Consider the following 15348-nt stretch of genomic DNA (forward strand, 5'->3'; position numbering starts at 1 on the left):
GCTGGACCAATGTGCTTGGGGGCCAGCTCCAGGTTTCAGAGGGGCCTTGGCAAGGCACCACCCCATGGGCTGCCCCATGAATCACCTTCTTCACTGCCCTCGTGCTCCTCTTCTTCCTCCTCCCTGCTTCCACACGCTTCCTTCCCAGGCAGAGTGCCAACGGCTAAGCAGGCAGTTTGCTCCGCTGCTCCTTCCACTGACCTGTAGAGCCTAAGAAGAGCCTGGCTACACGTGGGTCAGGCCAAAGGGGCCCCATCATAGGCCAACCTATTTTGCTCTTGCAGTGGGCAACTGGGTGCCCCAATCGGAAGCCCAAGTGCAAGAGCAACTCTCCAGTTGTGTGTGTCCCTCACCATCTGGTGTTCAAAGGTAGACTGCCCTTGGGCGCTGAGGTTCTGCTACTATAGTAGACATCCGTATGGAGAGCACTGCTTGGATTGGGCCGAAGTGGTGGTATAGTGGTTAGGGTATCAGACTAGGACCTGGAAGACTCAGGTTCAAATCCCTGCTCAGCCCTGAAGCTCACTGGGTGACTCTAGGCCAGTCCCTGTCTTTAGCCCTAATCTACCTGGCAGGGCTGTTAGGAAGATAAAAGGTCATGTATGGAAGAGTCACGGTGTTTCCGTGTGCTGCGCTGGTGCTGGCTCGCCAGAGCAGCTTCGTCACGCTGGCCACGTGACCCGGAAGTGTCTCCGGACAGCGCTGGCCCCCGGCCTCTTAAGCAAGATGGGCGTGCAACCCCCGAGTTGGTCACGACTGGCCCGTACGGGCAGGGGTACCTTTACCTTTACCTTTATGGAAGAGTCAGTGTGGTGTGGTGTGGTGTGGTGTGGTGTGGTGTATGAGTGTCAGACTAGAACTTGGGAGACCCAGGTTTATCCATAAAGCTCAGTGGGTGATGTTTGTCTTTTTTTGGCAGAAACTGTCATGCGTTTGTTGTTTCAAATTTGTATCACTTCTGTTGTTTGTCTTGGCATTATTTCATATTTGCACTATGGTATTTGTATGTGTCTGTTCATTCTTGTGAGCCTCCTTGGGGGCTTTTTTTGGTTGAAATGACATACAGTATAAACAAACGGTAACGTAACACTCTCAGCCTAGCCTACCTTCTAGGGCAGTTGTGAGGGTCAAATGGAGAGCGGGTATAGTCCCTTGTAGAAAGGGAGAGCCAGAAATGTAATAATAATAATAATAAAATAAAAACAAATGATAAATAACTAAGTCCTCTCCATTCCTGAGAGGTCCCCTCGCCGCCTCTCCCTGGCGCTGAGGCAGGCAGGCAAGCGAGCGAGCGGAGAGGAGTAGCTTCCCTCTGGGTGGCAGGGCCGGGTCGGAGCAGGCGCCAAACTTTGCATGCGCTCGAGCGCCTTTCCCTCGCCCACCAAGAGGAAGGCTGAAGCCCCCTTTGAAGGGAGGGAGGGAGGGAGGGGAGCGTCGCCCCTCATATACTAAGCAACCCCCGAGGCTGTCCCGCCCCGCGACCGGCTGGTCCCGCCCCGCGAGAGGCTGTGGCAGGGCGCTCGCTTGCTCCCTCCCACACATACTCCCCAAACTTATCAGCGAAGAGGAGGCGGCGGCTGCGGAGGAGGAGGAGGAGAAAGTTCCTGTTTCTCTGTGCGGCGCGCGAGAGAAGGGCCGTCCCGAAGGAGAGCCCGCCGCGCGCCAGGGCGAGGAGGGGGACCGGGAATCGGGCGACGGGGGCTCCTTCTCTGCGCCCCACTGGGAAACTTCGCACCTGGCCCGGCGCGGAGAGATCCTCCGGCGGGGCGAGGGGGGGCAGCGCGCTCCAAGGGGAGCTAGAGCGGAGAGAGAGTTAATAAGTGTCCCGGCGCTTCCTTTCGAAGGGCTGCTGCGGCGCCCGAGAGCGGACCGAAGGGGCGGCCGCGTGTGCGGAGCCAGAGCCTCGGTGGGCAGGGCGGAGAGGACGCTGCCATCGCTGCCAACTTTGGGAGGCTGACCTTCTTCTTCTTCTAACCCGGCGAGCCGCGCTCGGCTGGGGAGCGGCGGGATGCGGCCCCTTGGGGTGCGGAGCCCCCGCGGCTGCTGCTGCCTCCTGCTGCTGGCACTGCTGCCCGCCTTCGCTCAAGGTAGGTGCGCTGGAGACCGCGACGCCACTTCGGCCACCTGTTGCGCTCCCCAGCCTGGACATCCTCTGGTGGGGTTCGCGGGACCGTCTTGGGCCTGATCCGGTGGGGGATGAGCTTCCTGGGCCGCTTTTTCCACTTTCAGGATTTCATGGCGAGCGATGGAATGGAGGGTGGGGGCTGAAATGTGTACCTGGTATGGTCCTCCTATGCTCTGCATTGCAGGGGGTTGGACTAGATGACCCTTGGTATCCCTTCCAACTCTTCAACTGTAGGATTGTGTTTGCAAGCGTCTCCCTTGCCCACGGCGTGGTGGTGCTGACGTTTAGGGCGATTAAAACAAAACAACGAGCCGGGCCGTTGTGTCGGCTCAGATCAGCTCAGATGGGAAGCCTCCCCGTGCAAGCGCAGTCTACCCTGAGGGTTCCTTCCTGCCCTCCGCGCGGGTTTTCCAAGCTGCCTGGCAGCCGGTTCAGGCAGCGTCGGTGACCTGCAGCTCACCTTAAAAGGAAAGAGGGCAGGATTTTCTTTTCTTACTCTCTTTACATATTTATTTGATGCAAAGGGCGCTTTGGGGTTTGCAACAAAAGTGAAACAAAACCGAACGGATAGGCTGCTTGGGGCTTTTTTTGCTTTTGCGAAAAAGTTTGCAGAGATGTTGATTTCCCCGGGCAAATGCAGCATGAGCCTGGTACTTTACTGGGAACGGCAGTCTTTCAAGAATGGAGCGCGCGCGCGCGTGTGCGTGAGGAATCCCCTCTCCAGCTGCTTTACAAAACTTTTTGCTGCCCGCTCTTTCTAGGAAGTGGGAGTGGGACTCTCCCAGCACCGTGTTTGAACAAATTCGTAGCCGTGCAGCACACAGTCCTGACAAAATTTGTACGGGGAGAGAGGAGGGAGAAGAGTTGTATCTAACAAAGCTCTTCTCGGAGTAGACTTTGATTGCAGGGGGTTGGACTAGATGATCCTTGGGGATCCCTCCCAGCTCTACCGTTCTGATTCTACACTCACTGAAACATAACCATGCGCATTCATTTCAGTGAGTCTGCTCTGAGCAAGGCTGGCATTGGAGATGACCCCAAATCATTGGATATCTGGTCCTCTGCCTCTTCCTGGGCCTCCTGGGAGCACAACCACAGTTTTCCCCCTCCCATCTTGGAGAGGGGGCTTCTTTTGCAAACACCCAATCAACCCAAACCAGGGTTTGCTGCATTATAATGTGTGAAAAGACTGCCTTCTGTTTGGTAGGAAGCTGTGAAAGGCCAAACTATTGTCTGCATGGTGGTTTCAGATTTAATTGGGAAATTTAGGACTCTGTCACAGGTTAGGGTGCTTTTTCTGCGGTTGAGGGGGGTGTTTCTACTTTGTGGATATGCGTAATATTTCCTGTATTCGCACTCTTGCCTCTCTTTCACCTCCCTCTTCCTTTTTATTTTTTGCTGTGTTACTTTCTGGGGGTGGATGTCACAAGCTGTTTCTTGTGCTCTTGTTCTGCAGAACTCTTGTGAATCCTTGGTGGGAAGGGGGGGACAGTGGAATGAAGAACCTGGACAGTGAGCGCTAGACTTGGAGATGGGGCAAAAAAGTTTTGCACAGAGCAGGCTGTTCTCACTTTTCTCTGAAGTGCCTCAGGGCAATCTGTTTTGGAGACAGAATTTTAACTGGAGTAGTGGAGACAAAGAGAAAAAGGCTCTGTGTGCTGGGTGAATGGAACTTCTCACCAGCTGCCTGATTCATTGAATGAAGTCGTTTCAATTTCAAATCAAAGTGTGCAGTGGCTAAATGCTGGGGTGCTTGCTGGGCAGTTTTTTCTCACCTTGATTCATACGCTTTGCTGCCAGGGAACGGTTTGTGATTGTTGATGCTGTGTGTGCTGAGAGTATATAATTCAGAGCACTTGCAGAGGTGTGTTGGTTTAGCCTCTGAACAAAAAACAAAAACTAAATTAAAGTTTGAGTTTCAGGTTTCTCTGTCACACATGCTGTGGGTTTGGAGAAGAAGGCATCCTTGCTTTTGCAAGCACCTTGAAATGGGGCTGTGGGGGGTGGGGGTGGAGAAAGAGATCTGCTCTGAGGTTTGGTGGGTGGGATCCTTAAACTATCTGGACACATAGATGTACACACACATCTCAAGCATAGCTCTCCCTGGATTGGAGCTGGGAGAAGACTAGGGCTCGGATCCTGATTTGGATCCCTTAGTGCAGAATTCATCAACTTTGTACTTCCAGGACTGCAGAGTACCATCACTGGGCTTAGCCCAATTATGAGAATCATAGGAAGCTATCAGGCAATCTTGTCCTAGCTCTACCTGGAAAGTCCAGGGATTGAACCAGGAATCTTCTGCATGCAAAGCAGTTGCTCTACCACTGATTTACAGGATGATGGGAGTTATAGCCTAACCACACGTGAAAATCTCAAGGTTGAAGGGGGTTGACCTAGTGACTCCAAGCTCAGCCACTCAAGTCTCCCATCAGTGTCACAGGTCTTGGTCTCTCTTTCTAGCAGGGACATAATTTGCTAATAATTTGAAATGGTCAAGCAATTCAGTAAATGTTTTTTAGAATAAACTTCTGGTGATAGTTGGCATGGATTGACCCATGTTAGTGAAAGTGAAGTGATTCTCTCCCCACCCCCGCACTCCAGCCCCCTTACTTTGGAGCAGCTTGTAAATAGTTTCCAAAAGTTGTCGGCCCAATATCATCCCCTACCCCCCCAAACCCTTGCATTTCTAGTCACCCAGAAAGACCTTTTTGTCCCCACAGCCTTGGTCTTTCCTGGTTTCCTCATACCCAACAGATAGTGTCATTTCAGGAAGACACCCCCTCCACCCCCACTTTGTGTCATCAATGTCTTGCATTCGGATCCTAATTCAGTTCTCACAGGGTCATCGTTTAATTAACTATCTTTTTTTTTAAAAAAAATGCATTTATATCCCACAAGGTGATGTACATTGTTCTCTCTCCTCCCCATTTAACCTTCATAACAACCCTGCGAGGTAGGTCAGGCTAGCCTAAGGGCACCCAATGATCTTTATGGTCAAGTGAGGGATTTGAACCCTGGTCTCTTGCAGGTCCTAGTCCAACATTCTAACCCCTATGTCATGCCCACACGGGCTCAGTGGCAGGGCAGAGGGTGCCTGGGAGGCTTGCCATAACCCTGAGATTTGCAGAAATAATAATACAAAAATCATAAGGGAGAGAAGGGAACTCCTACAAAGCTTCTTGAAAAGTTTGTGAGTGTGGGTCCTGAGCCTGATTGATGGTTAAGGGGCGGCGCTGACAGCTGTTTGGGATGAATGGAATGGAAGAGGAGGAGGGAGGAAGAGACATAGATATGGAAAAGGGTAGAGCGAACAACTTCATTGGCTAGGTAGCTCATTTCCTGGTTCAACCTGCAATGCTATTTTTATATCCCTCCCAGGGGTGGAAGTGATTAAACTTCCCATAGAAATCAGCAGAGAAATCAGAAGATTTTACGTAGCTGGGATTGGGAACCTATGTTTCCATCACACTCAGGCACCCAAATGGAGTATCAGTAAGATCATAATCTTACTGATTGCCTTTATATCCAAGGAGGAAAACCAAGGAGCTCAAGGTGGTGTACATGGTTCTCAGTCTTCCCATTTTATCCCCACAGCAACCCTGTAGGTAGGCTTAGAGGCGCTGACTGGCCCATTGGCCCAAAGTCAAGTGAGCATCATGGCTGAGTGGGAATTTGAACCCTGGGCTCCCAGATCCTATTCTGTGATTCTAAGCATAACACCACACCGGAATACACAGCTTGCATGGAGAGTCCTGATTGATTTGGTAATAAAATTAATTGGCCCATGAACAGAAGCACTCTACAGTCCTAGCACTTTGCTGCAGGGCCATCACATTATATGCCAATCCTGATCAAACAAGAGGGGCTTGTTTGATCAGGCCAGTGGCCAAACAGACCCCTTCCCATGTCTGGGTTGTATGTGCATGTGCAATCTTGGACCCAGTCAAACTGATAACCTCCCAGTCTCTCATAGAAGCTGGACTGTTTTAGCTTCCTTAGCAACTGAAAAAGTCAGGACCTTTGTTCCTGCTCAACCAATCAGCTTTTTAAGCTTCACCACCAGGAGCATTGAGACAATAATAGGTTTTTCTGTGGGATTCCCAAGAATATCTTGGGTGGTGGAAGGAAGAAACTAGGAGGCAGGAGTCTCCATTACTAGAGCTGAGGGGCAAAGTTCTAACAGGGAGTTGGGGGTGCCTTCCCCCTCCCGCCCCCCAGGCAGTTGTAGAGCACAGCAGAGATTAAAGCAGGCATAGGCAACCTGTGGCCCACCAAGTGAGTCTACAGTCTGGAGGGGGAGGGCACCATGTTGGTTGTTCATAGGTTAAACTGGATGCTCTTCCAGCTGAGTTCCTTGAGTGGAGTTTGGGGTTCAGTTGTGACAAGCAATTAGGAGCTGTAACAAAATGTTGCAGCGTAGGGTCCTTATTTTTTGGATTCCAGTCAGGATACTCCACCCTCCAAGAGTTGGGCTGCGCCCCATGCCTACTCAGCACACTCAGTGCTCACTGGGCTGTTGGGTTTCTTTCCCCCTAAAACTTGTTTGTGCTATATTGGGACTATGGAATGTGCTGCCACAAGATGTACTGGTGGTGACCAGCTCGGATGGCTTTATATAAAGGCGATGAGACAAAATTCAGGTTGGATTGCCATCTGTCATGGATGCATTGCAGGGGGTTGGACTAGATGACCCTTGGGATCGCTCCTGTGATTCTATGCAGGAGGATAAGGGTACCACTGCCTTCATTGTTGGAGGCAGTATGCTTCTGAAAACCAGCATTCCTGGGAACCTCAGAAGAGGGCGGCTGCTGCTGCGCTGAGGTCCGCCTTGTGGACTTTCAGTAGATACCTAGGTGGGCCTCTGGCCCGGCCTGGCCCGGCCCGGTAGCCTCTTCTCATGCTCATTACAGGCCCATAGTTGTCAACTTTTTCTTTTTTTTAAGGGAAATTCCCTTATTCTGAATAGGATTCCTCACAAGAAAAGTTGGCAGCTATGTACAGGCCACTTCTGGAGGGTCCTCTTTAGGTATTCACACATTTGGTGCAAGCCATCAAGTGGTTGTATGCGCACATGTGAACCGCCCCTTTGGAAGGGCCTTCTAAGGATCTGGGCTGCCTGAGGCCACCCTTTTCTGGTGTTCCTGTGCACAGCAGAAGTCTGCAAGTCACCTTAATCATCATGCCAAATAATAATTTCACCTCTTGCCTTCTGGGAAATGGAAGAGGAACAGCTCTCTTTTTTTTTTGCATACCTTTTGGGGTCAGTGTCTAGTTTCGCTCTGTGTTTTCTCCCCCCAGCGGCAGTTCCAGCTACACACAGGCCCATCCTCCACTTTCCTTCTGAGCTATCAGTAACTAGAGTGCCTGGTTGAGGTTGCTGTGTGTTTGTGTTGTGTGTGTGTGGTATGCCTGTGTGTGCATGGGTCCTGAAGAGTGCTCTCTCCCGACTCAGTCAGGAGCATGTAGGTGTTGGGTATCAAGGGGACTGAGCCAACCCCATCAGCTTGTAGTAAATACAAGAGGTATCCTTGGCTTTTGACAATGGGCAGCTCTGATTTCACCCCCTCCCTTCCCGCTTTGTTTGGGGAAGGCCCAGAGCTCTGCTCTGCAGCTGTTGCTTTTTCCCACGAACTCGGACCCGCCTGCTTTAGAACTCTCTCTTATCCTGGTCTCTGTTGGGCTCTTTTTGCAGACACACTGCGCTTAAAAAAATATATATTCATGAATATCTGAGCAGCCAGACAATTCAAAAATAGCTTTGTAAGAGAGAGTGTGTGTTTGTGTGTGTTCTGTGAGCAGGATGGTGGCGGGGTGTGTGTCTGTGTCTGCCCTCTGGAAAGAAAAGAGCCTGAACTCCTATAGCTGTAAATGAAAGACAGGTTTTTTGCTTCCTCTGTCCAGGGTAGTGGGTTTTCTAGAATGCAGCCGTGCCCCGGCTGCAAGGATGATCTCCCGCCTGAATGTTTTTGAAGCAGTAGCTTAAAAACTTAAGTGAAATACCAATACTTTGCTAATTTGGGGGAATAGTCACTGCCCCAGCCTCTTTGGGACAGAGACCAATGTTTCAGTTTCTTGCTTATGCTCACCTCACAGTGAATGTGATGGAAGCATCATACCCATTTTTATTTTACAGAGAGGTGCTGAGCTGAACTCACCTTGTTGAAAGCTAAGCCATAAGCCAGGGGTATTTTGTTTATTTATTTAGTGAGAGTCCTTGTTTTCTGGTTTTAGAGCACTCGCAGCCAAAAAGACTCAGAGTGGCTTTACATGCAATCAGTAATAAACAACAATAAAACAAAACAGTCTTTACCTCAGTAGGCCAAACAGCTGGTTCACAATCTAGACTTCCTTCATCTTTTGTCTCAAAAGCAACCTTAACTTAAGGTATAAGTGGCAGCCTATAAAGAGCAGAGCAGTAATAGGGTTGTGCTTGGTTCTGGTTTGCTTGTCTGAGGTTCTCCTGGCTAAGTGTAGCCTTGAACCCAGGATCCCAAGATTCAGCCATGCAGGTAAGTCTGCAGTAGCAGCCCTGCCCATAGCAGTGTCTCATGTGACCCATCAGGGACCTAAAGAGAAGAAATCAACAATTCTTTTCTGATGAGCAAGTACTTCCGTGCCTTCTAGGCAATCCAATGAATGAGCATTTAAATTCCACTACTGTTGCCATTGTTATACAACAGCAGAAGTTAAGTAGGCAGCTCTTTGCTTCAGTGAGCTACCACATAGGTGTGGAGCCTAAGGACTAGGTGTGGCCCTCAGGACTCTCTCTTCTGGACCACCCACATTCACCAGGCTGCATTAAATAGCCCTGCACTGCCCTCTCCTTAAGTGCTCTTACCTGGCTAGCTCTGGTGTCCTTAAACCACGATGGTGCTGTCTGCTTGTGTGGATGGAGAGAGAGGTGTGTGTACAAACTTCTGACTTTTGCATGGCTAGAGCAGAGCATACTGTTCACATGTAACAGCTGCATCCATTTGTTCTTCCCACTTTTTCCCCTAGCCATGCCCTCCTCTGATATGTGGCCCCCCAGAAGGTTGTGGCCCTTGGGAGCTGAAATAAAACTCCCTGTCCTTGGCTTACTGAACAATGCTGGCTGGCTTCTCTTGCACCTTAGCCACTAGTTCAGCCTTGTCTCATTTGCCGCCTTAGAACCCCATTGGAGAAGGGCTTTCTTGCTCTTTTCCTTTTCGCAAAGAGCGTTTGGTTTAAGACTGAACAGTAGCAGTTGGAGGGTCTGACATTTGAGGGTCTGATGCTGAGCTTGATCTTCTGAGTAACCACCGCTGACATCATTATGGGGCTCCAGCAGGGTGGCGTGAACCTTTTTCTATTAAAACAAAGCCCACGCTTATGTGCTTTGAAACCATTGCTGGTCAGACATGAACTTCCTATTTGCAGGGAAGTAGGGCAGATTTTGGGACTGATAGCTCCCCACCCACCCTCTTGCCCATTAAAAAAATGTGGCTCATCCAACAGCCAAGAACACAATATGGTTGTTCTTTGGATTTGGTTTGAGAATCAGACTTGCAGCATTTGCTTTTCCACAAAACTGGCCCTGAGGTCTCTCTGTTGGCTAACCAGAATTATGCTCAGCCAGGATGCGCCTTGTTGCAATGCGTTACTGCTGGCAAACCACAACACGTTCCAGTTTGTGGATCTTATCTGTAGGGCTGTGCACGTTTTCCCTGAATTGAGTTAAGCATAGAATTTGGCATCCTGATTTTTCTTCCTTTTCAAAACATTAAAACAAAAAACCCACCCTAGTCCTCATGGTTATGGAGGAAAGTCTGGAACTCTGCAGGGAGAAATCAAGAAGGAGATCTGATGTGGCTCGAAATTGTGGGGTTAGAGCTGGAACTTGCCGTTCTGCACAGATTCCTGTCCCTGCCAGGCTCCCTCCTCTTCCCACTATCTTTGCTTGCCCCTCCATCCTCTTTTAGCTTCTTGGGGAACTGGGACTTTGGTTCCAAGCTAAATTATGCACAGATAAGAAGCATGGGCTTCATTGCATCATTTGTTTTAACTGCATATTTTATTTTAACTGCACTTTAACACTGACTTGCAATTAACACATTCAAACCTGGATCTCTAGCCTGCTTCAAGGTGGCAGAGGTGTCTTTGGCTGTGTTTGGGACCACGTGCAAGCGAGAATGTCTTTCCACACTTTCATTCCACGTGTGGCTTAGCCCGGGTGGTGCTGAACTTGAAGCACAGGAAGTGTTCAGAAAGAGACCTTTGGTGGAAAGAGGCCTCTTTTCTCTTTTTTTCTCTTTTTTTCTCTTTTCTTTTCTTTTCTTTTGCCTGACTGATGCTGAGTTCCTACTTGTTGCATGTTTACAGTGGAGGAAAGTGAATCGTGTAGAACTAGAAAAACTGAAGGGCTGTAAAAATTCCCTTTCTTTACAAAGAAAAATGCCCCTCTTTACAAATCTTTGGGTTGTTTTCAGTTCCTAAACTGAATTGCAAACAATTGCTGCTATACTGAACTTGTTTCCTTTTTGCTTATTCTGTGTTTACTACTCTCCAAAGGCTTGAAAATAATGTTTTCCTTTTCTTTTTTAAAACACATTTATTTGATATTAAAACAAATGATAACAATACGTTCCTCACAAAATCAAGAGTTAGACTACAGCTTTGTCCACTGCCATAATACCGCAGAATAATCACTCCTTGCAAATAATAAACTAGGGTGGAGATAAGCGGCAGGCGGCTTGCGGTGACCTACTCCCTAAACAAGACATTGTACTCACTTAGCATTCTAGCTTGGTTCAAAAAAACCCTGAATGCTGCCACAGTCAAAGAAATATAATCATCAGACCTCTTTCCTCTCAGCATTAACAACCCCACAAGGTAAATGAATCCTGTCCCCATTTCACAGATGGGGATCTGAGGTTGAGGCAAGGCCCAGACTCAGGCTGTTGGCTGACTTAAGAATGAAGGTGGTCTGAAGTTTCCCAGGTTTCAAGATTCAAGTCCAATGATCTAAGCCCTGTCCTACATTGTCTTTTCAACCAAATTCCCAAATACAGTGCTACCTCAGGTTAAGAACTTAATTCGTTCCAGAGGTCCGTTCTTAACCTGAAACTTTTCTTAACCTGAGGTACCACTTTAGCTATGGGGCCTCCCGCTGCTGCCGTGCAATTTCTGTTCTTACCCTGAAGCAAAGTTCTTAACCCGAGGTGCTATTTCTGGGTTAGTGGAGTCTGTAACCTGAAGCGTCTGTAACCTGAGGTACCACTGTAACTCTCTGCGGTCTCATTGCAGGCATCCAGTGTTCCCAGGCTTCGGAGTCCTGCTTGAATGGAGGAAGGTGTGAAACCTACCCCAATGGAACAGGGGTTTGCTGGTAAGTGCGAAATTATATGCAGTGGAGGTGTGATTTCTGGTTTACATCCTCAGACCTGGGGGCCAGATGTGGCCCTCAAGGCCTCTCTTTCTGGCTCTTGGAACTCTCCCCAGGCAACACACACCCTGCTTCGCATCCCAAATTTGAGGGTCTTGTCCTTGAATTCTGAGGATACCCTCTGCTTGTCTGGATGGAGAGGAGTGTGTAAAAACAACAACAAACAACCCTTAACCTACTCACAAAGGTATAACTTAAAGTGGTTGTCTTACTCACTTTTGGCCCCACCTACCACTGGCAGTATGGCCCTTGGGCAGTTGCCCAGAAGGCAGTGTGGCCCTTGGGCTGAAGCAGATTCCTACCTGTTTTGTTTTTTAAAAAACATACATGGACTGATGGAAGCTAATCTGCAACCTGGTTCTGATAGGCAGAAAAGGGCTCCAGATTTTAATAGGACACTTTACATTTTGAGTTTGAAGTCCAGGATTACAATATGGCTTCCAGGAGGAGTCAGATAGCCTAATATTACATTGTGGGTGTGCCTATTAAGAGGGAGACAACTTTTAGTCTCCACAGGTGATAGATGTGACGCTGGGAGCCAACAATTTCCTGCCATCACTCCCCATCCACACCCCTAACTGTTTGGGGGTGTGCATCTTCTATTAACTGCTGCAAACATAGGCATATGTGTGTCTGTGTGATATGAAACAATGCTGTGCTGATGGGCGTTTGCAGACTGGATCCTTGGGAGCTGAACCTGGGCTCAAGGTGCAGTTCCATCTGTGGAGTTGCCATTATCCAAAGTAGTTTCAACACGGCAGCATGCATCTAAGAGCGATTGTGAGGATAACACACACACACACACACACACACACACACACACACACCTTCCCATTTAATTCATGCTGAACTTTGTGGAAGTGGAAGGAGGGGGATGATTGCAATTTAACTGAGCAACCCTAAACTATCCATGTCAATTGATCTGTAATTGTGTATGGCCCTAATGAATGTATGTTGTACTTGTGCTCTGTGCTGGGGATTAGAGATAACTGGGGTTGAGGGACAGAGCCTCTTCCAAGTGGGAATAGCCAGCCCTTGTCTAGATTTAGGATGATGAGCATAAGAAGCTGCCTTGTGCTTTTAAACCTCTGAGAGTTTTTGCTACTATCAAGCAGTATGTGCGTTTCGCTTAAATAAATAAATAAAAAATACTAAGTCAGGGGATTAGTTTATCTGGACCAGTGTTGTCTGCAGTGGCTGGCAGCAGCTCTCCAGGGTTTTGGGATCAGGGGTCTATTTTTCTCAGCCCTGCCTGGAGATGCTGCTTGGGACCTTCTGCATGCAAATCAGCCTCTCCCCCCCCCCCCCAAGCACTCCTAATGTTTCTGAAGAAAGAGATGTCAGAAGCACCATGCCTCTGAATACTAGATGCTGGGAATCACAGGAGGAGAGAGTTGCTGTTGAGCTCAGGTTCTGCTTGTATGTTTCTTGCCATCAGAGCGCTGTTGCGAACAGGATGCTGGTCTAAATGGGGACTCCTTTTGACCCATTCCAGGATGCTTGCCTTATGTTTGTGTGAATTAACTATGGAAATAGGCAGCTGCCTTATATGCAGTCAGACCATGGATATTGTCTGCACTGGCTGGCAGTGACACTCCAGGTTTTCAGGCAGGGATTCCCCCCCCAGCTGCACTTGGAAATGCCAGCAGCTTTACTGCAGTGCCCCCATGTTCCCTACAGTGAGGAAAGTTTTAGAGTCTTTGAACTTCTCATGGTCTTCCCCAAGTGATGGCTGCAGGGAACAAGTTGCCCACCAATTAATGTGGGGACGACCCAGCATCTCCTCCACCTCTGCTCTCTTTTCTTAACCCTTCTATAAAAGAAAAGCAAAAGGCAGCAGCCTTTCCGCCCTCCCTGTCCCCAAATGCATGTAGCCTCAGGATATGTTCAGTGGAATCCCCTGCTTGCAAGAGTCCTGGAACAGAATTTGATTGAGAGCTGGATATGTTGAGATTGCTTGTTTTGGTGTGTGTTTTTTTTAACTCCACCTGTTGGAAGCAAATGTGAAGACTCTTTTAAAAAGGGGGGGGGGTGCGTCTCTCTCTCTAAGGAAGCAGCTCTCCCTACAGGCATTCCTGATCCCAACTGTTGAATGGCAGACTTTTTCGGTGCAGTTGGGAATTGAGGGTGGGGGATGGAAGGCCTGCACCTCTCTGTCCCTTGTCTGCTCCACTTCTTTAATTTTGCCCCCACATTTGGCGTCTTCTGTTTGCTCCGGGGATGATGGGCGGGAGAGGGGGAGACAGGGGGAGAGAGAAGAGAACCCTTCAGCAAATTAATCGGGCACATGAGCAATTTAAGGGACAAAGGCTGGGCGCCTTTGTGAGCCGCTAATGAATGCGCACCGCACCGTCCCCCCCACCCCTTCTGCAGAAGCTGTAAGGACGCTTGACGCTCTAAATCTTGTTTTCTTTCATTCAGGGAGTGACAGCTGGGATTCGGTCGAAATTCAGCAGCTATTGTTGCGGGAGGCAGATTAATGCTATGTGACTAATCGCGGAGGGCTTCCCAGAATGCATAACTGACTCCTCTTCCCCACCTCCTGTACCCTCACCCACCCCCCATTCTCAATCTCTCTTCTCTGGGTGTCCCCCCTCCCCCAGTTTCTCTCTTTGGCTATTCTGCCCCCCCCCCCCCGCTCTTTCTTCCTCCAAAAAAGAAGCCTTCTTGTATTCCCCTTGATTTACATTGGATGTACAGATGGCAGGGGAATCTAATTAGGCTTGAGGCGTGTGAGCTGTGGCTTGGGGGGCGGCGTGCGGCGTTCAGAGAGAGGACTTCCCACTTGTAGAATGAGCAAGGATGACAGTGGGAGAACGCAGCCATGAATTTCCTCCTGGTGTCTCAAGCCAGCCTAGAAACCTTTGGGTCATGTCATATATATATCAATATTTGGACGGCTTCCAGCGTTCATCATCATTGAAAGGGCCAAGCAGCGATGTGGAATGGAACCTTTTTTCTGTTTCATAAAATTTGCTAGCAGTGATCACAAATGGAAGCAAGCCTTCAGGAGCAATATTGCTAGGCAACCTTCAGCAAGTTTGAAAGTTTCCAGCTTCTTAATTTTTGCAACTAAATATGAAAGTAAACAAGTAAGCATACTGCATTAGATGGTGCACTCTCTCTGTCTTGGGTATCAGAATATTTTTCAGTTGCAACCTGAACAAAAATTGTTCTGATAAAAATCAAGCTTAAGATTTGCCTAGAGAAAATGTTCTCCCATTCAAGGTTTTCTGGGGAAAGGTCTGCAGCCCTGAGGGCTGATATATTTGCATGGCTGCCCATCCAAGCCTGGCTGTGTATAGTTGGACAAATGCAAATGGCATTGTTATATGCAGTTTATTTACTTTATAGCACTTGCAAACTGCTTTTCGACCACTAAGCCTGCCAAAGTGGGTTATATACCATCAGTTAAAATAAGACATTAAATCCTTTGGCAGGATTTCTAAGGTGCTGTTGTCCTGGACCACTATCTCTACATAGGTGAGTGGGGGGACGACCTTTCAGCTTCCAGATGTTGTTGAACTACAACTCCCGTCCTTCTCCCTGCCCCATTGGCCACTCTCTGGAGCTGGTGGGAGTTGTAGTTCAGCAACATCTGGAGGACCAAATATTCCCCCACATCAGCCATGCAAGGAGGACCAAAATCTAGGAAGCAACATGTGCCAGAGTTGCCTCCTTTTCTGCACTTTCTATGCATGAGTACTGACTGTCTTCTGCATGCCAGGCAGCTGCTCTTATCACTGGGCCAGGGCCCTATCCTTCCAAGATGTTTCTGTTACACTGTATTTTGTGGCCAATGTAGGAACTTGGATGATGT

At 48.8% G+C, this 15348-nt stretch overlaps 1 protein-coding gene across 2 annotated transcripts in view; it reads left to right on the top strand.

The window, feature by feature from the left end:
• Positions 1-1568: 1568 nt before the first annotated feature.
• The window catches only part of NOTCH1 (notch receptor 1), a 100685-nt gene continuing 86905 nt past the window's right edge, over positions 1569-15348 (top strand). For both annotated transcript variants that reach the window (XR_014560166.1, XM_083721976.1), the window contains exons 1-2: positions 1569-2087; positions 11390-11471. Coding sequence is in view for 1 of the 2 variants with exons in the window: in XM_083721976.1 (XP_083578102.1) it covers positions 2009-2087; positions 11390-11471 (161 nt within the window). In the remaining variant the exon portion in view is untranslated. The remainder of the gene's footprint in view (positions 2088-11389; positions 11472-15348) is intronic.

The sequence above is a fragment of the Podarcis gaigeae genome (genome assembly GCF_964106915.1).
Source record: "Podarcis gaigeae genome assembly, chromosome: Z".
NCBI classification, from domain to species: domain Eukaryota; kingdom Metazoa; phylum Chordata; class Lepidosauria; order Squamata; family Lacertidae; genus Podarcis; species Podarcis gaigeae.